The sequence below is a fragment of the Papio anubis genome, chromosome 8, assembly GCF_008728515.1.
Source record: "Papio anubis isolate 15944 chromosome 8, Panubis1.0, whole genome shotgun sequence".
NCBI lineage: Eukaryota > Metazoa > Chordata > Mammalia > Primates > Cercopithecidae > Papio > Papio anubis.
Genome location: NC_044983.1, coordinates 99873509 through 99899875, shown reverse-complemented (window position 1 = coordinate 99899875; position 26367 = coordinate 99873509). Strand labels below are relative to the sequence as shown.

Below are 26367 nucleotides of genomic sequence, written 5' to 3'. Positions count from 1 at the left end.
ATTATACCAGTCATTTTGCCTATACCGATTCATTATTCACTTAACAACTCTTAGATCAGTATGAATATTAATTTATTATGACAATATACAACAGTCTTACCTTTTGAGAGACAGGCAATAATGTGTAAATTATGAGCTCATGGTTTTTGAGTTTAGTATGTACTGTTCATTGTGTTTCTGAAAACTTACTCATCACTTCTGATAACTGTTTATGTATCCCTGGCAGCTACTCTCCCCACTTCTAATTTTCTGCTTCTAATCTGCTGTTACTTTAAAATCAAGTAATCTAATTTGTTGAAGTTATATTAAATAAGAGGTTCTAGGATTTTAAATTCTACTAAAGGCTTAAACATCACGTATTTAATTGAGAGAGAATAAATTGTCACATTATCAACTGAATTCTGGACAATGTTAACTATTTACAACGAGAGTTCCAGATAATGCAAGAATAATCCAGGAAAGTATTGGTATTAGTTTTAATTTATTCTATATGCATGAAGATTTTCCTCTGTGATATGCAGATATCTAATCACATGATGATATTTTAAGCACTATTTCAAGATTTTACTTTTAAATAATGTAGGAATCATTAATAACACTGTAATAAATAGCTTGGAAGTATTAATGGAATAAATTGAAGAACTGCTTTGCAGTAATTTTGAATGTTTTACTATCTTTATTCAAACGTCCACTAACTTCTTAACAAAAATTACAATCCAGCATCTTATTGTTAGGCTTATTTAGAGTACCCTAAAAGCAGCATTATGCTCCTAAGGATCTAAACAAAGTAGGTGAGCAAATATTGGAAAGGTAGTTTATGACAAAGAAAATAAACTTGAAAGATGAGTTTTGAAAAAAGATGGGTAGATGGATAGATCAATCTCCATGGCCAAAGCCAGTAATCTTGAACTCTTATTCAGTGATCCAGGTGGAAATTTCCTTGCCTGCCCAAAACATGTACAGTAGTCCCTCCTTATCTGTGGGGGATACCTTCAAGATCCCCAGTGAATACCTGAAACTGCAGAGTACCAAACCTGATTGCTGTCCAATATAATGCCTTTTCCATCTTAACTAAGCACTTAGGCACTGTGGCCATTAACTTTTGCAGTTTGAGGTATCACAGCAAAACTAGCGTGAATTTCTTTTTCCTTCTTTGTAATTTCATGGATATAAGATTCATTCTTTCTTTAGAGCTCAGACACCTCAGCATATGATTTTTTTTCTGTTGTTGAGAACTTTCACCTTTTCACTTAATGGAAGCACTTTACAGCCTCTCTTTGACATATCTGAATTACCAGCATCACTGCTTTTGTGCTTTGAGACCATTCATAATGGCAAAATAAGGGTGATGCGAACACAAGCACTTCAATACTGTGACAGTTGATCTCATAACTGAGATGGCTACTAAGTAACTAATGGGTGGGTAGCATACACAGCGTGGATACACTGGACAAAGGGGAGATTCATGTCCCAGGAGGGACAGAGCGGCACAGCAAGAGATGTCATCACTACTCAGAACAGCACACAATTTAAAACTTAAGAGTTGTTTATTTCTGGAATTTTCCATTTAATATTTTCAGACCACTGTTGACTCCAAGTAACTGAACAATGGAAAGCAAAATGTCCGACAAGTGGGACTACTCTATTTAATTGGAATAAAAAACTTTATCTGAAAGGGAGGAAATTGAAATATCTCATTAGAATAATAACTTTTTAAAGTTGATACTACCATATCTTATTGGATATTATTTGATGTGTAAAGTTTTTTGGTTTTTAAAAAACACTGACTTACCTAGTACTATTTTGAATGTATAATAATAAGCAAAGATTGCTTTGGCTGTCTTCCAGCTTGTGGAGAGACTCCAGAGCAAATTCGAGCACCAAGTGGCATAATCACAAGCCCAGGCTGGCCTTCTGAATATCCTGCAAAAATCAACTGTAGCTGGTTCATAAGGGCAAACCCAGGCGAAATCATTACTATAAGGTAATTCTACCTTTCTGTATTACTACATAATTTATTATAAAACATAAATTCCATTTTCATTTATTATTACTTAACATGCAGTAATATAAAAAGAAGTCTTTTCAGGAGATGTGATAAAGAACAGCTAATGGTGTCATCTTAAGAGTAAGAATAACAGCCCATCTGGTATGTGTTTTGACTATTTTCTAAGAGTGGTAATGTATTTGCATTGAATCATCTATATTCTTCTAAGCTGCTTTTTAACAAAAGATACACATTTGCAAAATAGCCTATTAGGGTCAAGACTAATCTTTGGCAGTGGAACAAACAAATAAACAAAACTCAATAATTCACTTGGATATCGAGCCCTTAACCTTTGTCTCATTAGTAGAGCCTTCTACCTAAATAAGTTAAAACACGATTGTCATGCATGTCTGTATATGTGTATGTATGTATAAAACTTGAAACAAGCTGATAATGGAGAGTTACTATATCTAGAAAAATCTTTTTTTGTAACTTCGAAACAAAAGAGCATTTGTTAAGAATACAAATGAAAGACTTTCTTAAGGGAAATAACCATAAGTTTAAGATTGTAAGAATAAATGTGACATATAAATAAGGAAGGTTAAGATTAAATTTTAAAACATTTAGCAAATTACTTGCAGAAAAAAACAGTATGGGAATAAGATTGTAAAGAATATATTTAGTAGAACTAGATATTGCTTGCTTAGGAAAATTCTATCAAGGCCATTAGGAAAAAAATGTTACCTACGGCGGGGGAAAAAATAGTGTGCCTGAATGAAGAACTGCAGTTGGAACAAAACACAAATAAGAATGTCATTTCCATCACAGAGACAGTGTAGCACAAAGGCACCTTCAACGTGCTTTCGTGTGTAACATTGTATGGGTAGGAGGCATAGAATTTTAGATTTAGAAGAGACTTTGGAGATCATAAACTCAAATTCCTTCATTTTACATTTTTAAAATAAGACTTATACATTTAACCTACTTTCTCATCTTTTTTCGTCTTCCTTTTTTGTATATATTAACTAATGAGGAAACCAGTCTCTCCTGAGAAGCATAACTGTCATCTGTCTCCTTTTTTTGGTGGAAGCCATAAACAAGGGCAATAGTTTGTTTTCCTTTTATTTTCCTGTACCCTACATTACCTCTTCTGGAACCCTGGAGCTTGGCACATACAAAAGCTGTTATTCTCCTCCTCCAGGCAGTGTTTTCCTCTTGCCTGATTGAGGGTAGAATGCACCATTAAGGTTATCTTTCTGTAACAGTGTCAGTGTTGAAATGTAAATATACCTATTTTCTGTTACTTGTTGTATGACTGTGTGTTTGCAAAATAACATTTTTACCACATATTGGGAGTTTGTTAGCATAAAACTAGAATTTATAGAGACCTTCACCTTTTAACCTAAAAATTAAACTTACAGCTTATAGTTCAGTTTTGTAAAACTTGAAAATCTTACCAGCACAGAAGAGATTACATTGAAATACTGCCATCTGGTTTTGATAATGTATTGGATCCTTGAGATTTCGTGAAGTAAAATACACTGAAAACCAAGCACAATACTAAAATGCAGAATAAAATTGAAGTGAGCTCTACAGCTAAAGGAGAATTTCCTCAATTCTGGAAGGGAGCAGTGAATTTGGATGTATACAGACCAGAAGGTGATTTTAGTAATTGTTCAAATTCTTTACTGAAGTCATTATCATGTTAATACCATAACTTTAAAAAGATGACACACATGCATATACACAAAGACAAGTTTTACATATGATTATCAATGCATAATCTTAAATGATTCAAAAGAATCATATGCATAATTAAACGTAGCTCTTTTAGACATACAAATGAGTCAGTATTAGGAAATATTAAATTAACTTACCAAGTTAACAAGTCAAAAGAAAAAGTATGTGATTATCTAGTGTACCTAGATGCTTTAAAGCATCTTGGTAAAAAAGAAAATCAGCCTTCATTCCTGAATTTAACATAAAAATTTTAAATTCTTAGTAAAATGGAATTGGAAATATGATTTTTTAGATCTGGATAGAAGAGGGAAACTAAAGTTATGGAGTAAAAACAAACAATACTGAGAGCTAGCTGTATAAAACTTGCTTAAGATGGTGAAATGCATTTTTACTTCATTCCTCTCCCTTGGAACCCACTACAATCAACAAAGGCCACCTTATCCATGGGGAAGAGAGGATTGAATACCAGCACCCTGCTTGAAGCCAAGGACTAGGGACAGGCAATTTTGCTCAAGACAGGAGGCTGAAAAATCTTCCACCAACCACAGCCTGAATTTATATGGGGCTGAGAGCTTAGAGAGCTGAAAGGGCATAACCTAACAAACATGAATAACTATGTTACCTGCTGACTCCATGACAGGATCTTTAATACTCTGAACCATCATTTAAGACTTATTCTGGAATATAGACCCAAGCAGGGGAACATAAAGGAAGAGAGGGTTAAAAAAGAGAGAGAAAACCAAAAAACTTCCATAAAATAAACCTCTAAACCGAAATTCCAGAATGTGTGAAAAAATTGAATGCTGAGAAAAACAGCCAAGCAAAATTAAGTTGGAACTCAGATTTACTCCAAACGTTTTAAGATGTATTCTGTCAGGGATTATTTCTCAACTTTCTTTATGCCATGAACACCTAATAGTCTGGTAAAACCTATGTATTCTTTCCCAGATTAATATGTTTAAATTCATTTAAAAAAATACATAGCATTACAAAGGGAACCAATTAAAGCACAGCTATCAGATATTTTGTAATATTTGTAATGTAGTAATATATGCTTATTTATTAACACATTAACAAAATCAAGTGATGGTTAATTTCAAAGAAAAAAATGTAAGTGTAACTAGTATTTTTAGATACCTGTAAAAACTGAAATGTAACATAAAAATATCTCTAATTTTGAATAGTGGTGGAGTGGCCGGTGGTACAAATACTGTCATGGTTTGTTGTTTATAAGTGAAGGAAATGCTAAATTTTAATAAAAGGTTAGTGAAAATAAAGGTGTAAATTGTTTCCAACCAATTTGTGATTTTTGAGGGGACAGGAGAAACATTGAATACTCTTACTTGGCCTTTATTAGAAGAAAAGTGTGTTTTAGCATTTCAATTAAAGTATCAAAAGGTAGCCACTGATTAAAAATAGAAGTAATATTGAGCAGTTAATAGAGGAAAAGCAACTTTAAAAATATATTCAAAAAAAGGCTAGATGTGATGGCTCACTCCTGTAATCCCAGCACTTTGGGAGGCTGAGGAGGGCGGATCACTTGAAGTCAGGATCACTTTGAGACCAGCCTGGCCAACATAATGAAACCTCATCTCTACTAAAAATACAAAAATTAGCTGGGCATGGTGGCAGACACCTGTAATTCTAGCTACTCAGGAGGCTGAGGTATGAGAATTGCTTGAACCCGGGAGGTGGAGGTTACAGAGCCAAGATCGTGCCACTGCACTCCAGTCTGGGTAACAGAGTGAAACCCTGTCTCAAAAAAAAAAAAAAAAAAAAAAGGAGGAAAAGAGGAAAATGAGAACTGTCTCCCAAGTAGAAAGTTTGTAACACACTTAAAACTAATAGAGAATGTCTAAAAACGAGGAGATGGGGTAGACGCTATGGCTCGTGCCTGTAATACTAGCACGTTGGGAGGCCAAGGTAGGCTCAGGAATTTGAGACCCGCCTGGACAACGTGGTTGAAACCCTGTCTCTACAAAAAATACAAAAAACTAGCTGGGCATGATGGCACATTTCCTGTGGTCCCAGCTACTCAGGAGGCTGAGGTGGGAGGATCACCTGAGCACAGGAGGTTGAGGCTGCAGTGAGCCATGAATGTACCACTGCACTGCAGCCTGGGTGGAAGAGTGAGACCTTGTCTCAAAAATAAACAAAAACAAAACAAGGAGATAGAAAAGGTTAGCTTTGGAGCTACTCATCAAGAGAAAGCTAGTCTAGGAAGATTAACATCCATTGTAATTGAGCTTAAGGCATAAAATACTAGTAACAATTAGGGTGATCTACCAGGAAAAAAAAAACAGCAGTAAATTTCATGTACCTAACTACATAGCCTGAAATACATGCAAAGCAAAATGTGGAGAATTGCCCAGCAAATTTGACCAATCCACAATTCCAATGGGAGATTTTTAACACACCTTTAATACTTATTTCAACAGAAAATACACATTCTTTTCAAAAGCCTGTGAAACATTTATAAAAATTGATTATGTTTTAAATCACAAAGGAACTCAATACATTTCAAAGACTACATCATTCAGATTGTGTTTTGTTACCACAGTGCAATTAAAATAAAGGAAAAAAAAATAAAACCTGTATGTTTGGAAATATATTCTTAAATAACTCCTGAATTAAAGAGGAAATCACAATGGGACTAAATGGTTTTAAAATAACCATAGTGAAAGTAATACATATTAAAGCTGTTAGAATACATTGAAAGAATACTTAGGAAAGTTTACTACTTTAATGCATTGATTTAAAAATTAGAAAATAAATAAGCTCAGCATTTAACTGAGGAAAGGAAAAGAATTACAGGGTAAATTTTAAAGTAGAAGTAAAGGCCAGGAAAATAATAAAATTCAATAAAACAAAAAGCTGACTTTCTGAAAAACTCAGGAAAATAGATAAAACTCAAAGCAAAACTGAAGAAAAAGAAGATAAAAAGAGCAAAAGTGTCTATAAACATAACATTTTTAATGTCATAAGAATATTATAAGCAGTTTTATGTTAATACTTTTATACAAGTAGATTAATTGGTTTTTTTAAAGAAAATTTATATTACTAAAATTGATTCAAGAAGAATTAGAAAGGGCCGGGCGCGGTGGCTCAAGCCTGTAATCCCAGCACTTTGGGAGGCCGAGATGGGCGGATCACGAAAGGTCAGGAGATCTATGACCATCCTGGCTAACACGGTGAAACCCCGCCTCTATTAAAAATAGAAAAAACTAGCCGGGCTGGGCGGCGCTCTGTAGTCCCAGCTACTCGGGAGGCTGAGGCAGGAGAATGGCGGAACCCGGGAGGCGGAGCTTGCAGTGAGCCGAGATCGCGCCACTGCACTCCAGCCTGGGCGACAGAGCAAGACTCCGCCCCAAAAAGAATTAGAAAGCTGATGAATCAGTAGCCATTGAAGACGTTGAATCAGCGTTCAAATTAAGACTCTAGAACTAGTTTTATAGGCAAGTTTTACCAAATGAATAGAAAAGGAATTTCCTTAACCTGGTAAAGGATGTCTGTTAAAAAATTTTAAAAAGCAAAGTTAATGTCAAAGTTAATTTTAGCACCAAGGACCAAGACAAAAATGTGTGCTTTTACTGGTTATAGTAGAATTCTTAGTCAATGCAACAGTGCAATAGATAGAAATAGGTGATATAAAAAAAATGGCAAGGAAGAGAAAACTTTTATTTGCTAATTATATGTTTGTTTTAAGCAGTTTAAAGCAAACTTAAAGATCACAGATAGGAAAAAATGTCTTTAAATTGTATGAAAGTACTGTGTACAGAGCTTTGTAGTAATAAAATTTACTATCAACATAAAATCAATTTTCCAAGAAAATTTAAATGATCAAAAGTTTAAGAAACACTGATTAAACCAAAAAACATTAAGAAATTGAAACTCTCTCCCTGACTCAATATATTCTAAATAGGCACACAGCAGAAATACATCAACAGTGCTTTTATTACAGAAATTATTATGAAGCATTTAAAAAACCAAAAAGTAATTTTACTTATTCATTTAAAAATCCTAAATGAATTAGCAAACTAAATCAAATAGGGTATACATGAACAGTTACTTATTATTTCTTATTCTAGACAATGTTTCTGCTTTCATGAATCTTTTTTTTTTTTTTTTTTTTGAGAGATAGTGTCTCACTTTGTCACCCAGGCTGGAGTGCAGTGGTGCCATCTCGGCTCACTGCAACCTCTGCCTCCCGGGTTCAAGCAATTCTCCTGCCTCAGCCTCCTGAGTAGCTGGGATTACAGGTGTGTAAAAACTAAAACTCTGAAATACTTAAAAAATAGTTGAACATCTTTGGGATCTTTGGAAACACCAAGGTATCTTAGAGAGGACACTAAATGCACTAAACATAAAGCAAAAATAAAAAATTAGACTTCATCAAGACTAAAATTAAAAACCACGCTCAATTAATTTTTGAATTTTAGTAGAGATGGGGTTTCACCATGTTGGCCAGGTTGGTCTCAAACTTCTGACCTCAGGTGATCCACCCACCTCGGCCTCCCAGAGTGCTGGGATTACAGGCATGAGCCAGCTCTCCCAGCCTTTGCCTTCATGAATCTTAAACGTTTAGTGGACTAAAAGTTTATTAAGGGATTCCCTAGTTTGAATGGGACTAGGCCTCCCATAAACAAGAGCTATAAAGTTTGGATAAAATATTTTAAAACCAACTATTTGAAAGATCTGGAGAGTAATAAGAAACTGGCAAAAACTGGAGAGTATTCCACCCCTGAAAGAAGGAACCACTCTTCGTGAGATAGGCTTGTTTCCTACCAGTTCTCTGAAGATTCTTGCCAGTCCGGGCAACGTGGAGTGACTGGAACTCAAGCACATCACCATGGTCTTGTTAGCTTGAGGTGTCAGGATGCAGTTGAGGCTGCAACAGTAACTGAAAATTAATTAATAAGATAACTCCTGGAAAGGAGAGAACCACAAACTGGAAAGTAACTGCATTTAAATTATTCTCAGATCCTTAGCTGACCCATGAATTGTGTGTGCATAAAGAAGACTCCGAGGAACCCGCTGGAAAGTAACAGCGGGAAGGCTGAAAAGACTATATGATTTCAGCTGCTGTGCGTCACAGCAGAGGCAGCATGTGGAGTTTGAATCCTGTCCATCACAGGCGAGACCCAGTATAGGGCTTCATAAATAAATGCCTTGAGATTTTTAATGAAACTCTGTGTGTCATACTTTACAAGTAAAGACAGTGTCCTTAAACTAAGAATTCTCCCTGAGACTAAGGGCAGAGCAGAAACAAACTCGCTTTAAACAAAGTATTAAAAAACCCCACCTCCTCAAGTTCATGGTCATCAGACTAATTTAACTGTGTGATAGAACAAAAATTAGTATCTTCTATGTTCTAGATAAATGTAAGAAAAAAAAATCTCATTTTCTACTTGAAAACACCAAAAATTAATTTATATAAATCTCAGCTATAAATGTAAAAACTGAAACTCTGAAGTACTTAAAAAGTAGTTGAACATCGTTGAGATATTTGGAAACACCAAGATATCTTAGGACACTAAACGCACTAAACATAGAGCAAAAATAATAAATTAGACTTCATCAAGACTAAAATTTTAAACTTCTGCTCATTAAAAGGTTCCATTAAGAAAATGAAAAGACAAAACTGTAGACTGGAAGAAAATATTAGCAATACACATATCTAACAAAGGACTTGAATCCTTTTTTTTTTTTTTTTGAGATAGAGTTTTGTTCTGTCACCCAGGCTGGGGTGCAGTGGTGTGATCTGAGCTCACTACAACCTCCGCCTCCCAGGTTCAAGCAATTCTCCTGCCTCAGCCTCCCGAGTAGCTGGGATTACAAGCCTGCACCACCACACTCAGCTAATTTTTGTATTTTCAGTAGAGAAGGAGTTTCACCATGTTGTTTGGCCAGGCTGGTCTCGAACTCCTGACCTCAAGTGATCTGCCCACCTTAGCCTCCCACAGTGCTGGGATTACAGGCATGAGCTACCATGCCCGGCCAAGAATATAAAAGGGATTTTTATAACTTTTTTGTTTTAATGGGCAAAAGACATGAACAGATTCTTACACAGAAGATATAAAAATGGCCAACAATCACATGAAAAGATGTTCAGCAAATTTGTCTTCAGGGAAGTGTGCATAAAACCACAATAAGAGATACCACCCCTCAGTGACTAAAATGAAAAAGACTGACCACATTGACTGCTGGAGAGAAAGAATGTGGATGTAGGTGGATATGACATGTCTTACATAATAGACATGCCCCCAAGTAACTCATGTTTATAATATGTAGAGTTCTTAAATAAGAAATATTAATGAATAAAGGAGGCAATTTGAAAAACAAGGCAATTTGGAGTAAAAGAAATAGAAATAACCAGTAAATTGGAAAGGCATTTCAATCTCAGTAAATAAAGACATGCAAAATAGAAGTGATAAATCTCTTTTGTCTACCTAATTGGCAAAACATTTTAAAAAATAGAATATGTCATTTTGCTAAATGTGTGGGATATACGGTACAGACTTGGTAGAATTGTAAGTTCATATAAACATGTTTTGCCAGGATCTGTCAGATTTAAAGAGGAATTATTCTTCTGACCTAGCAATACTAGTTCTAGAACAGTTTGTCCTAGAGAATTTATTGTTCTTGTGTGTAAGAGAGATATGTACATGTATAAGGTGGTTTTGTTTTGTTTTGAGACGGAGTCTCGCTCTGTCGCCCAGGCTGGCGTGCAGTGGCACGATCTCGGCTCACTGCAACCTCTGCCTCCCTGGTTCAAGAGATTCTCCTGCATCAGCCTCCTGAGTAGCCAGCACTACAGGCACACACCACCATGCCTGGCTAATTTTTGTATTTTTAGTAGACATGGGGTTTCACCATGGCCAGGCTGGTCTCAAACTCCTGACTTCGTGATCCGCCCACCTCAGCCTCCCAAAGTTCTAGGTTTACAGGTGTGAGCCACCGTGCCTGGTCAGGAGTTTTAAAAACATAGTTCATAATAGTGCAAACCTGGAAACAATCAAATTGTCTATCAGCTTTTGTTAGTTATTCAGAATATTTGAAGAAGAAACATTCTGATATAATAATCCTTGGGTAATTAACTGTACTATCTCTTAGTTATAAGGCAAAGGCAAGAAGATAAAGTCAGATCTTTACTTTTTGGTGAGACATGTTCAGATACTGTAAAACTATATTTTGGTTTCTCTTTTTTTCATAAGCAATGACTAATTTTCTATGTGCTTTTATTTATTTGATACTTTTGACCTATACTTATGCCCACATTTTATTAACTACAAGATAGTATTTGGCTATAAAGTGATTTATGTAAAAAAGTATTCCCAAACTCAGGGACTTTTCACCAAAAACATTTTTCATGTGTTCCTTTTTCAGTCTTTTACCTTGCTCAGATTTGTGCTAATTACTCTCCTAAGAATGTCAGCTGCAAACTTTTTATTAAGCAAGTATTAATCTAAGAGAAGGCTGAGTTTCTCTGTGTTTACTTCAGTTCATCAGATTGGGGAGAGGTGATTCTGGTTGGAACACAGAACAATTCAGGATGTTCTGAGTGGTCTTTCCCAACCATACACACAGAGAAGAAAAAGAAAAGTTGCCACCTGTCACCTGTTTTTTTAACATTATTTTGAAACTGGCATTACTTGTGAAGAAGTATTTTTCTACAATCTAGAGAAGAAATACATATATGAGGAACATAGAATTAGTATTATTATTTGCTAATGATATGGTTGTATGCCTGGAAGACCCAGGAGAATCGGTCAATATATGGAAGCTTATAATAATATCCTCAGTTACATTGTAATATGATTTTTTTTTCCAAAATTGCCTTTTTAATAGATATTTCTGATTTTTTTTTTCCCCCAGTTTTCAGGATTTTGATATTCAAGGATCCAGAAGGTGCAGTTTGGACTGGTTGACAATAGAAACATACAAGAATATTGAAAGTTACAGAGCTTGTGGTTCCACAATTCCACCTCCGTATATCTCTTCACAAGACCACATCTGGATTAGGTTTCATTCAGATGACAGCGTCTCTAGAAAGGGTTTCAGACTGGCATATTTTTCAGGTGTGTTTTTAAATAAGAAAGATTGAACTGAATTTTATGGTATTAACTGCTCTGTCACTTTGGAGCTAATCTTCTAAATAATGTTCATTTAATTAGGAGTAGGCCCTCGAGGCAGCTGAGATTGAGGATTAGAAGCTAAAGTCAGATGCCCTAAGGCTGGGCCTCCAAAAAGTGTTTTGTATAATTCTAACAAAATGATTAACTTCATATACTAAGGTTAATTTTCTTTTTAAACATCTTAAATACATTTATTCTAAGAATAGCCTTTTATCTCTCAGGTGCTTACTCATATCCAGAAAGTTAGTTCAGAATGTATTTTTGTGGTAATTATTGTTTTTATACCCCCAAAGAAAAGACCTAACAGATTTCACCTTCATAGTTTATAGTCTCAGAAAAAAAGACATCTTTTCTTAAACTGTGTCTAAAAAGCATGACCAGATCATACAAATGTGAATAATTCAGAATTAGTCCTCTCTTTTAGATCAAAATGCAAAGATCTTCATGAAATAACAATAAGCATTTAACAAGTTGAATTGTTGAGTAAGTGTGCCAGTACTAATTTGTCATTAGAACCCAATCTGTTAAATCATTCTGTTTATAAAGACACGTACACACGTATGTTGATTGCAGCACTGTTCACAATAGCAAAGACATGGAGTCAACCCAAATGCCCATCAGTAATAGACTGAATAAAGAAAATGTTGGTACCTGTACACCATGGAATACTATGCAGCCATAAAAAGGAACGAGATCATGTCCTTTGCAGGAAGCTGGATGGATGGATGAAACCGGAAGCCATTATCCTCAGCAAACTAACGCAGGAACAGAAAACCAAACACTGCATGTTTTCACTTATAAGTGGGACCTGAGCAATGAGAACACATGGACACAGGCCCCACATTTATTGTGGACTTTTGGGGAGGGCAGGATGGGAGGGAGAGCATTAGGGAAAAGAGCTAAATGCATACTGGGCTTAATACCTAGGTGATGGGTGCAGCACACCATCATGGCACATGTTTTCCCATGTAACAAACCTGCACATCCTGCACATGTACCCTGGAACTTTAAAAATATATATATATATATAAACCCAACCTGTTTTTTAAAACTCTTAGCACTTGGGCTTTATGAACATTTATTATAAAAATATTGCTCTTGCTGTTTTATATCTTTTAAAGATTATAATTTTTCTCCTTCTCTTTCCATCTCCTTTCTATTCACATCTTCACAGGGAAATCTGAGGAACCAAACTGTGCTTGTGATCAGTTTCGTTGTGGTAATGGAAAGTGTATACCAGAAGCCTGGAAGTGTAATAACATGGATGAATGTGGAGATAGCTCCGATGAAGAGATCTGTGCCAAAGAAGCTAATCCTCCAACTGCCACTGCTTTTCAACCCTGTGCTTACAACCAGTTCCAGTGTTTATCCCGTTTTACCAAAGTTTACACTTGCCTCCCCGAATCTTTAAAATGTGATGGGAACATTGACTGCCTTGACCTAGGAGATGAGATAGACTGTGATGTGCCAACGTGTGGGCAGTGGCTGAAATATTTTTATGGTACTTTTAATTCTCCCAATTACCCAGACTTTTATCCTCCTGGAAGCAATTGCACCTGGTTAATCGACACTGGTGATCACCGTAAAGTCATTTTACGCTTTATGGACTTTAAACTTGATGGAACTGGTTATGGTGATTATGTCAAAATATATGATGGATTAGAGGAGAATCCACACAAGCTTTTGCGTGTGTTGACAGCTTTTGATTCTCATGCACCTCTTACAGTTGTTTCTTCTTCTGGACAGATAAGGGTACATTTTTGTGCTGATAAAGTGAATGCTGCGAGGGGATTTAATGCTACTTACCAAGTAGATGGGTTCTGTTTGCCATGGGAAATACCCTGTGGAGGTAACTGGGGGTGTTATACTGAGCAGCAGCGTTGTGATGGGTATTGGCATTGCCCAAATGGAAGGGATGAAATCAATTGTACCATGTGCCAGAAGGAAGAATTTCCGTGTTCCCGAAACGGTGTCTGTTATCCTCGTTCTGATCGCTGCAACTACCAGAATCATTGCCCAAATGGCTCAGATGAAAAAAACTGCTTTTTTTGCCAACCAGGAAATTTCCATTGTAAAAACAATCGTTGCGTGTTTGAAAGTTGGGTGTGTGATTCTCAAGATGACTGTGGTGATGGCAGCGATGAAGAGAATTGCCCAGTAATCGTACCTACAAGAGTCATCACTGCTGCCGTCATAGGGAGCCTCATCTGTGGCCTGTTACTCGTCATTGCATTGGGATGTACTTGTAAGCTTTATTCTCTGAGAATGTTTGAAAGAAGGTCAGTATCAAGACAGAACTATAAGGTTATGCTCTCCACAATAAAAGCAGGCCCAAATATTTGAAATGAGTACTTTGAGGATTAGCAATGTATTTTTGTTTTATATTAGTTTAGAAATGGATAAAGATTGTTGATGATGTATAAAATTAGTGTGAAAAGCTCAGGACTCAAAAGGCCAAACACATTACAAACTAAATATTTAGAGTTATGAGAAAAAGCAATCTATTTACCAGCTCCTGTTTTCAGATTAATCCGTTTTATAGGAATATTGTAAGCTGCAGCTCTCAGTTTTAGTGTTTTAACCTGTATTTTTCTAAATACTAATTCAAAAATTCCAGATATGTGATAGCCTACTATGTTCAAAGCATACAGGTAAATAGAAAAATGAATAAAGCATAATATCACAAGCAGTTTACAGTTAGGAGGAAGGAATTGGGGCATGGAGTAAGATGACAAAAGTGTAATGCTGTAAAGAGCTGTAAAACAAAATGGTATAAAGTCAAAAATACCTAATCTAATAAGGGAGAGAGGTGGAAAGGCTTTAATTGGAGAGGTGCCACTTGAAATGTATAAGTAGAATATAGATAGGGGAAAGGTGTTAAAGCAATAACCTGGGAAAATATATAGAAGTAGGAATGTCCTGGCCAGGCGCGGTGGCTCAAGCCTGTAATCCCAGCACTTTGGGAGGCCGAGACGGGCGGATCATGAGGTCAGGAGATCGAGACCATCCTGGCTAATACGGTGAAACCCCGTCTCTACTAAAAAATACAAAAAAACTAGCCGGGCGAAGTGGCGGGTGCCTGTAGTCCCAGCTACTCGGGAGGCTGAGGCAGGAGAATGGCGTGAACCCGAGAGGAGGAGCTTGCAGTGAGCTGAGATCCGGCCACTGCACTCCAGCCTGGGTGACAGAGCCAGACTCCGTCTCAAAAAAAAAAAAAAGTAGGAATGTCCAGCATTGCTCAAAAAGTAAGCACATGGTTCAGTTTATCTGGAGCCCAGGATGCGTATGAAGGGCTAATAGGAGGTACGACTGGAACACAGACTATTGTCCTGTTGTAGAGTTAAGTGACAACAGCACTTCAGAGTTCTCAGTTTAGTAAGAAATGGTTAACTGTTAAAGGGTGACCTTCAGAGTGAGTAGTTTTCAGTATGATCCAGGGTAAATGGGACCTGAGAGAAGTTAATGGCAGAGATGTCCCTGTGGAGACAATGACCTTCAGTCCCAGGAGAATTACAAATAATAGATTTAACAAAGAACTTTTGACATAACAGATGGCTAATAGATGGCACACAGATGCACAGTATTGTAATAACCATTACTGCATCTTTTCTTTTTTTTCCTTTTTTTTTTTTGTTTGTTTTGAGACAGAGTCTTGCTCTGTCACCCAGGCTGGAGTGCAGTGGTGCAATCTGAGCTCACTGCACTCCGTCTCCCAGGTTCAAGCGATTCTCCTGCCTCAGCCTCCCAAGTAGCTGGGATTACAAGTGCCTGCCACCACGCCTGCCTAATCTTTTGTATTTTTAGTAGAGACGGGGTTTCACTCTGTTGACCAGGCTGGTCCCGAACTCCTGACTTCGTGATCCGCCTGCCTTGGCCTCCCAAAGTACTGGGATTACAGGCATGAGCCACCGCACCTGGCCTCTGCATCTTTTCTTTGGGCAAGTGTAAATGGCAAGAAAACTTTTTACCACATTGCAACAAAAGAGCACAATGAAGAGTCAGAGATCCCAGCTGGGCGCGGTGGCTTCAACATATATTCAGTAAATACAGTGTTCTTAGGAGTTGTAAAATCTCGTATTATTTCTCCCTTCACCTTTTACAGGGATTTTCATTCATTAAAACTCAGTGATCCAGGCTTTTACTAGCTTAAAGCCCCATGAAGACAGACTGCTTGCTTCAGCTTTGTATTCCTAGTGTAGGGATAACACATATATTCAGTAAATGTTTGTCAAATGACTAAGCTTTAAAATGATCAAATATGCCAAGATTCAGATTGTTTTAATTACTGATAATGGAAATTTGTTCTTTTTCTTAGCTCCCCCTTTTAATCTTTTTTCTTTCCATCTACTCTCAAAGATCATTTGAAACACAGTTGTCAAGAGTGGAAGCAGAATTGTTAAGAAGAGAAGCTCCTCCCTCTTATGGACAATTGATTGCTCAGGGTTTAATTCCACCAGTTGAAGATTTTCCTGTTTGTTCACCTAATCAGGTATATTGCAATGTGTAGTTTCTATTACATTTCCTCTTAAAATGAAATCTGTGCCTGTATATATGATAAAGCAAAGACCCTTGACTGTCAGAATTTTTGCAATCAAGGATTTAAATGTATGGAAGATTTGAAGTCATAGTTTTCATTACATTTTAACACTACAAACTACAAAAGTTTATTTTTCATTCCACTGATGTGGTTGTGCTAGTCTGAAGCATTTTACTGTTTAGGATAATTTAGTGCATTATAATTCAAAAGTATTGAGCTTGGCAAATTATTTTTTACCTGACCTGAACATCTACAGGATTTAAGAATGAACACTAAAATTAATATGCTAGTAATATAACGTGCTAGATTAACTAGTTATAAGTAAAAGTAATTGAAATGAAGTTAACATTTCTACCTGAGGAAAAACATCTTCAAGCCTGATTTTACAGTGTTTTAACAATTTATAGCATTTTGTTTATATAGTAATTCATTATATGTTTCTGAATTCTTTAAATTTCTCAGCAATTAAAAACATTTTCTTGTCATGCTTAAAAATGTGCCAGCGTTCATTTTAGGCATAAGGATTTATACATTTAAATTGCAAATTCATTCAGAAACATTTATAAAAATTGTTGTTTCCAGTATTAGAGTTAAAACTGGTCAACATTGTTTACCTAGTAATATAATTATTTTCAAAATAGAATACCATTTCCTTTTTGGTAAATGGGATTTCTGATTACAGTCTATCACCTTATTAGAGTCTTTTAGGAAATCTTTGGTGAGAATTTGTAGTTTCAAGACATTTCTCCATATGTAATTGCCTAAGTAAATCATTCAGAAGTTCCACTGGTTGGAATTTTGTGTGCAAAGTAGGAAAAACCTAAGTTGTGGCTTCTTTATATCAGCCCTGCTATGGGGAAAGTTTTTTTTTTTTTTAGATAAGAATCAGATCATGGTTAATTTTACACATCTACTTCATTCTCTACCACCCACCACCCCTAAACCCCATAAAGTCAGAGGGAACATAGTTCACACAATATGTCCTCATTCCTGACACCAATTGCAAATTCAAGGAGTTCCCCAAATCCCCTTCAGGTTTGGTGATTTACTAGGAAGACTCAGAAAACTCACTGAAAGCAACTTACTTGTGGTTACAGTTTATTACAGGGAGAGGATACAAACATACAGATTAACCAAGGGAAAAGATGCACAGGACAAAGTTCAGAAGGGTACCAAACATGGACCTTCCAGTTGTCCTTTCCCCATAGAGACAGGAGGGCATTACTCTGTCAACACAGACGTGTGACAGTATGCATGGAGTGTTACCAACCAGGAAAGCTCACCCAGGCCTCAGTGTCTGGAGTTTGTACTAGTGCACTAGCACAAAGGCAAGATTAATTGCACATGTGGCCAATCCCAGTTTCTAGCCTTATCCAGAGATTGATTGACCCAAAGCGCTCACCCTACATCACACTGATGGTGTGGTTCAGAGCTTCCACTCTAAATCAGTTTTACTATCTGGCTGGTCCAAGGTCCCCAGGCAAAGACACTGCTTTCAGACAAGACAGTCGAAGGGCTTGGAGACCCAGAAGCCAAGGACAGAGGCTTTGGGTGAGGTTAAATTCTTTATTACCTCACACTACCCCAGTTTCTCAGGTTATATTTACCCTTGTGGGAGAATTCTACTTCAACATTTTAAAATAAAGTATGTTTTTGGGTGGTAAGTTAGATTTTATTCATTTAATGAAATTAAACTCTCAAGTTTGAAGCTTTTGGTAACAAATTATCAAATTTTTATAGCAGTTTTTGGAAAAAATAAGTAATGATGTAATTCACCATCTCACTCAAAGTAGAAATGCTTTTTGAGGAATGCTTTCTCCTTCATAAACTGAAGAAGTATATGAAATTATTCCTAGAACATTCATGAGATCCCCTCATAAAATGTTAGATTGCCAGTCCTAATTAAACTGACTTTTAACTAAGTAGAGAGTTTCACCTCACTATGACAAACCAAATGTTAAAGTCAACATTAAAGTATGTTGAAGGCATTGTTGATCTTGATGGCTAATAGCAGCACAACAGAGAAGGATAACAGAAGAGCCTTTTGTTCACTGCTGGGTATAATAGCATAGTGCTCAACATGAAGCCTTAAAAATTGCACGCTCACTGTTGAGGAGCAGATCTGTGGAGAAGTTCATTAGAAATGTGAACCACTTTTTCTTTCTTTCTTTTTTTTAATTTGTAGTTAGGTACTTCTTAATTGGTAAAAAATCTTACTCATCTGTATAGCAAATCCATGTGTACCGATATCCAAATTTCTTATTGACAGTCTGTGCCTTACTAAAGTTAGACTATGAAATGTTCCTATGATAGTAGCTTCTTAACTTATCATAAATTATGTTCATGGCACTATGGAAAGGCCTATATGGAAAGCATAAATAAATGCAATACCAGCCACAAAGAGATACAGAACATAAGAGGACATCTTCCTTATTTTCTACCTTCTTTATTCTGTGAGGGGAAAGGGAAGAGGTGTGAGTTTTGGCAGGAGATAGTATCATCATCTGAAGGAGAGTATATCAACTTGAGATTGTTTCCTGGAAATAAAATTTTTAAATACTAAATGCCAGATTGGTGAAAGCTATTTCAAGTTTGAATACTTCTTTTTATAACCACTAGATGGAGCTTAAAGACTATCTTATATAATGCTATATGGTTTTAAAAATAAACTAAACTTGTTCATCTAGAAAAAAGAATATTTTATTCAGTTGGGCAACCTTTCATATACACTAATTACAGCTAACTAGCTTTCAGAGAATAATGATATGATAATTTATGCTTAATACTAAACTATAGAAAATAACACTTTAAAGATTGAGAAGGAATCTAAATGTCTAGATACCATTGAGTAGTGATATAAACAAGTTAACTTCTTTTGTTTCTTGTCTTCTATGTGTATTACAAATATAATTCCTTTATTTGTGACAATATAATTAAATCCTCAGTATCCATTCACCAAATCCTTAAGAAGCAACTCCGTGAAATGCAATTTTCACATGTTTTGGGAAAGTTCAGCCTTGTAAATTAAATCTAATGTGTTCTTTTTTTAAAAAAAAAAAAGATAAAAGATAAAAGACCTGGTTTTCACAAACTCATTTTGGTCACTTCGTCAATTATGGTGGAGATTCTCCTATGTCCCTAGTTACAGAAGTATCAATTTTATTTTCTAGCTTTGGTACGCTTTTCACATTGGATTATGGTGTGAGATTTTGAAACAACTGTTACAGTTGACACTAAATATCATTTTTAAGTTGCATATATAAAATGGAATAGCAAGAAAATTTTAAACACAGCAATGATTCAAGTTATATTAGTAGATTAGATTCTGTAGTAGGATGAACCCACCTAGGTAAGAGAATTTAATTTTTCCTCCTTAGACCCAAGCAACAATGAGTAACAGAATTTTTAACCACAACACATTCTTAAGAGAAGGGTATTTTTTATCTTAGGACCTTGTTGTTAAGTATCTTAAGACCTTTTCTTATTTTTGTAGGCTTCTGTTTTGGAAAATCTGAGGCTAGCGGTACGATCTCAGCTTGGATTTACTTCAGTCAGGCTTCCTATGGCAGGCAGATCAAGCAACATTTGGAACCGTATTTTTAATTTTGCAAGATCACGTCATTCTGGGTCATTGGCTTTGGTCTCAGCAGATGGAGATGAGGTTGTCCCTAGTCAGAGTACCAGTAGAGAACCTGAGAGAAATCATACTCACAGAAGTTTGTTTTCCGTGGAGTCTGATGATACAGACACAGAAAATGAGAGAAGAGATACGGCAGGAGCATCTGGTGGGGTTGCAGCTCCTTTGCCTCAAAAAGTCCCTCCCACAACGGCAGTAGAGGCGACAGTAGGAGCGTGTGCAAGTTCCTCAACTCAGAGTACCCGAGGTGGTCATGCAGATAATGGAAGGGATGTGACAAGTGTGGAACCCCCAAGTGTGAGTCCAGCACGTCACCAGCTTACAAGTGCACTCAGTCGTATGACTCAGGGGCTACGTTGGGTACGTTTTACACTAGGACGATCAAGTTCCGTAAGTCAGAACCAGAGTCCTTTGAGACAACTTGATAATGGGGTAAGTGGAAGAGAAGATGATGATGATGTTGAAATGCTAATTCCAGTTTCTGATGGATCTTCAGACTTTGATGTGAATGACTGCTCCAGACCTCTTCTTGATCTTGCCTCAGATCAAGGACAAGGGCTTAGACAACCATATAGTGCAACAAACCCTGGAGTAAGGCCAAGTAATCGAGATGGCCCCTGTGAGCGCTGTGGTATTGTCCACACTGCCCAGATACCAGACACTTGCTTGGAAGTAACACTGAAAAACGAAACGAGTGATGATGAGGCTTTGTTACTTTGTTAGGTACGAATCACATAAGGGAGATTGTATACAAGTTGGAGCAATATCCATTTATTATTTTGTAACTTTACAGTTAAACTAGTTTTAGTTTAAAAAGAAAAAATGCAGGGTGATTTCTTACTCTTATATGTTAGCCTGCATGGTTAAATTCGACAACTTGTAACTCTATGAACTTAGAGTTTACTATTTTAGCAGCTAAAAATGCATTACATATTCATATTGTTCAATAATGTCCTTTCGTTTGTTTCTGATTGTTTTCATCCTGATACTGTAGTTCACTGTAGAAATGTGACTGCTGAAACTCATTTGTCATTTTTATCTATCCTATGTTAAATGGTTTGTTTGTACAAAATAATACCTTATTTTAATTGAAACGTTTATGCTTTTGTCAACACATCTTGTAACTTAATATACTAGATGTTAAGGTTGTTAATGTACAAAAAAAACACCCTTATACTCACCTGCGTTTTCGTTTGTTTAACATTTGTCCATTATCGGATTTCATTATCATATGAACTTGTCAAAGGGAAACAAACTTTGTCTAAAAATTTTTCTCTTATGTTTAACATACAACGATGTGAAATTTAGGCAGAGTTAGATAAATTACTGGCAAAAACAAAACTCTTTTATAAAGATTTTCTAATGTTGACTTTAATACTCTAACATGGTACAAACCAAATGTTAAAATCCCAAGTCATTTCTTTTTTCATCTGTATTTAGCAACAGAATTAAGTGGATGAAGATATTCTACTATGCATTAAATCTTGAACTTTATAAAACATGTACAAAAATTGTACAAGATAAGTTCCAACTGGTAATGTCTTTCCCTAATACAGGGTTGCGCTTGTATTGGACCCTAGGGATTTGCACTAAAATTATATCAAGGTCTCAGATGAGCTTAGTGCACAAGCACTATCACTTTAAATACTATTATTTGCTACCACAGCGACTATATATTTCCATAGCTTTTGGCTGGGGGCGGGGGGCATTTTTATTACAACTTGAAATTGCTTTGCTGGTTTCATATTTATTTGTTGTATTTAAGAAATACATTGTTGTAAGAGTGATTTTTTTTTCAATATATTTTATTCCTGGGGGGGATCATGCTACACTCTCAAAGAAAAGAAAATTGAGAAATCATTCAGATCATCCCCCCTTTCTAAGTAGTGTGAATTGTAAAACCCGACATATTTTTTTTATTGTCAGTTGCTGTTTATTTATTCTTTAGCTGTCTGTTTTAGTAGTTTAATGATTGAGTATGAAAAATGTATTTGTGTGTGATTATTGCTATTTATTAAATTTTAAGTACTTTGCTGAATGTCATTTTAAAGCATGTTTGAAGTCTTGTGTATTTGTCTGTGTTATGCTGTCAGGAAGAACTGACTAAGATGTTTTAATATGTATCAAAAATTAAAATGATTTTTTTTATTGCCTTGAGGTACTTTTTAAATCAAAGTTGTTCTTTATTGAATTGTGGTGCATATACAAATTCAGGCCATAAAATATGCAATATATCTAGAATAAAAATGATTAGAAGGAGATCATTCCTTAACTGCTTTATAGTAAAGTAGCAGCTTTTACCAGTACTCGAGGGTAAAATTTTCTAAGGACTTGAATATTACTTTGCTTGAGACTGCCCTTCAGTTGATGTATCTCACAAGATGAGAGAGTTTAATGGATTAACTGCGTTTTAGTTGACGTATCTCACAAGATGAAGTAACACAGTCAGTTCTCTTTTTAAATTGTTTTCACATACATTTTAGACCCCATAGTATATTCTACTGGCAGAATTCGGGTTACCAAATAATCTTTTACACCCTAGTACTATACTATCAAGTATAGGGGTTTTGGTTTTGTTTTCTAGCATATGTTTTAATTTATTATTTTAATTAACTAATACATCTTCCTGGTTCAAATAGTAAAATGTAAATTCCTCTTCTATCCCAACACCCATCTTTCAGTTCCCTTGAAAGAGACACATACCAGTACCAGATCCTTGTATATCTCTCTAGAAATAACCATATATGTACATAGGCATATCAATGCTATATTTTAGTATTGCAAATTGTAACATACTATGCATACATTTTCTGTACTTTTTCTCAAAGGGAAAAAATACATTAGAGTTTGAATATTAAAAGTAAAATCAAGCATTGCTGTTACTTGTGTTTTTACATTTAAATCATTGATCTCTCCTGAATTTAGGGCTTCACTTTTTTTTTCTCCCCAGATAACTACCTAGTTTTCACAAAATTATTATTAAATAATAGATCCTTTCCTTACTAATTTGAAATGGAACTTATATAGTACATTTCCATATTATTTGGGTATGTTTCTAGACTCTATTTTCTTCTGTTGATCTGCTTTTCTCTTTTTATACCAATCCTTTATTGTTTTAATAACTGATTTTTAAATGTTTCAAATATTCTTATTTATATTTCCATTTGAATGACAGAATTTGTTGAGTTCCACAGAACATCCATGGGTACTTTTTTTTTTAGACAGTTTTAATTGTATAGATTAATTTAGGGGAATTTGACATCATTATCATATGAGTTAAAGCTTTTTATCTAAACCGTGGTGCACTATCTAAAAATCATGCCCATTAGTTTTTTGTTGTGTCCTTCAGATGAATTTTACACTTTACAGAGATCTCATACATTTTTAAGAGTTTATTTTTTAAATTTTTTACATTTTATTGCCTTTATTAATGAAATCCTATTAATAATTTTGCCTAATTTTAGTACATATAAAGGCTAATTATTTATGTTAATTTTCTGCCTGGCTAGCTGATTCCATTTTTTTGTTGTTTGTAATAGTATTTCACTTAATTATTTTGTGTTTTCCAACTACACAGTCCTGTCATCAGCAAACACTGATAATGTAACCATTGTTACATTTTGCATTCCTCTTTGTATGTTAATTGCATTGTCTAGTACTTCTAAAATAATGTTCAATAACTGGCTATAATGAATTGGGTTGAGATAGATTTAATCATATTAAGGAGTATCAACTAATCCCTATTTTAAAAACTGCATGTTTAATTTTATCACATGCCTTTTCAACATCTGCGGAGATGATCATGATTTTTTTTCCTTTGATCCTTTAAGATGAATTTTACTAATATGTTTTGTAATTTTGCACTATCATTACATTCTTTAAATAAATTCTTTTTGGCCATGTGTATTTTTTTAATCTGTTGCTAGACTGCACTTCATATTTTATTTAGGATATTTGCACTTGTATTAATCAGTAGTCTATAGTTTGTATGTGTGTGCATACACATGTGGTCACTTTGAGAAGTAGTATTTTATGCTTGTGGATTTGGAAACTTCCCTTCTTTTACATGCCCTAGAACAGTTTAAATAGGATTGGAATTTTCTGTTTCTTAAAATTTTCAGTGAAATTATCCGGGTTTAGTGGATGTTTGGCAAGCAGCTTTTTGACAACTTTGTTGGTATCATCTAAGTAATTAATCCATGTAGTTTTTTTTAATCCTATCTGGATCAGGAACCATCCATTTAATCCAAGTTTTCAAATTTATTTGCCTAGTTGAGGAAACTCTTCCTCTTGTTTGCGTGTGGATGTTGCCCCTTAGTTTGTATTATGCTTCTCCCTTATTTTCTTTTTTTTTTTTTTTTTGAGACAGAGTCTCGCTGTCGCCCAGGTATAGTGGCACGATCTTTGCTCACTGCAAGCTCCGCCTCCCGGGTTCACTCCATTCTCCTGCCTCAGTCTCCCGTGTAGCTGGGACTACAGGCGCCCACCATCACGCCTGGCTAATTTTTTTGTATTTTTAGTAGAGACGGGGTTTCACCATGTTAGCCAGGATGGTCTGGGTCTCCTGACCTTGTGGTCCACCTGCCTCTGCCTCCCAAAGTTCCTCCCTTATTTTCTTGATGAAGGTAGCTAACAGTTTACCTATTTTTTAAATTATGTATTTTTTTATTTTCCCCAAACTGCTTGGATGTCTCTATTCTGTAATTTTTTTTCTTTCTAATTAGTTTATTTCCACTTTCATAAGTTTTCTACCTTTTGCTTTCCTTGGTTTATTTATTTATTTATTTTTTTCTAACTCGTTTAGTTAGCATGTAACTTACTTATTTTTACTTCTTAATTCTTAAGAGATTAAGACACGGACTTAAGTGTGAGCACTGCTTAAGGTGAATCATTTGGCTGCATTAATGTCATTACTGTTATTTTCTAAATGTTCTTAAGTTTCAGTTTTGATACCTTCTTTAATCCAAAAGTTGTATAAAAGAGGATTTCTTTTCTTTGCTTTTTTTCCTAGATAATGAGAATTTTTTGGTGTGCGTGGTAGTTCTGTTTTCTGATTCTTTTCATTTTATGGCATCAAAAACAGAATGTTAAGAGTGTATGTGTTGGGGGGGGGCGGTTATTGTCTTTCAATTTTTAAATGTCCCAAGAGCACTTTTAAAAAGTGTGTTATTTCTTCACAGGATACAGATTTTAGTAGGGATTACTCAGATTTTAGGTCTTCTCAACAGGATACAGTCCTTTGTCTTGTCAGTCAGAGCACCAATATTAGTAGGGAAGAGAATGGAAAAAAAAGGAGCTGTATCAGAAGGGATCTATGGGCCAGACGCCCAGTTCTTGGCTCATGTCATACACTAGCACTAAGAACATATAAGCACAGGATGAAGGGGTCTTTCGATAAGCTGTTGAGGTTTTAGTTCTTACTACTGCTTACCACTGTCATCCACTGTTAATCTGGAAATAAGTGGGTAAGACAGACTAAATGGGATAAAGGAAGAACAAGTTCATTCAATTTTCTAAGTGTTAATTGAGCACCTACAACAGATCCAGCAACGTTCACAGCAGTTTACAGCCCTCCTTTCACCTGCTCCACCATTTCCCTCACACCTTTTCCCCAAATTCCAAGGGAGAAGATGACAGCAACTTGATAGGACCTGCTTTACTCAGGAAGGTCCCTGTTTAAAAATTGGTAGAAGCAGGCAGTAGAGAGAAAGGCCTTTTCTCTTGTTAAGGAATAGCATACAAATTGCAAATTGTATATAGTTATTGGCATGAGCTGACAGTTGGCTGTGATTGCATTTTTTTCCTAAGGTAATCAACATTCAAGGTAGTCAAAGGAGGCTAAGTAAAATTCACAGAATTTTAGAGCTGGAAGGAATCTTAAAATGAGGAAGTAACAGACATAGCTGTTTAGTCAGGAATTTTCTAGACTTCAAAGAAATCTATTATATACCCATATTATACACACAGGTAAACATAGGCCATGTATACACACATGGTTTACCATCATGTGATGTCACAAGGTTTATTCCTATTAGAAGTCAGGCCATTCTGACATTTCTGCACATGCCTACTCCTAAATGTGTCTATCCCATGTTCACACCATCAAATGCTATTCTGCGAGCCTTTTACCACTAGCTGCTTCTGCATTATAGGAATTTTCAAAGCAATAATATTTGCCCATTATTAAGTGCCTATCACCTGCCAATTTCTTTATATGTGTCCTTGGAATCGTCACAGTCCTGTGAAGTAACAAACTTATCTTCTATTTATCCAAGGGCATATAGCCAATAAGGGCAGAACTAAGATTTAACCTTAGTCATGCCTGACTCAA

General features: G+C 35.7%; 1 protein-coding gene across 2 annotated transcripts in view; it reads left to right on the top strand.

The window, feature by feature from the left end:
* LRP12 (LDL receptor related protein 12) overlaps positions 1-23923 on the top strand; it is a 94626-nt gene extending 70703 nt beyond the window's left edge. For both annotated transcript variants that reach the window (XM_003903055.4, XM_003903054.4), the window contains 5 exons: positions 1849-1984; positions 11603-11805; positions 13037-14141; positions 16219-16351; positions 19893-23923. In XM_003903055.4, the coding sequence (XP_003903104.1) occupies positions 1849-1984; positions 11603-11805; positions 13037-14141; positions 16219-16351; positions 19893-20759 (2444 nt within the window). In that variant the 3' untranslated portion in view covers positions 20760-23923. The remainder of the gene's footprint in view (positions 1-1848; positions 1985-11602; positions 11806-13036; positions 14142-16218; positions 16352-19892) is intronic.
* Positions 23924-26367: the final 2444 nt, after the last annotated feature.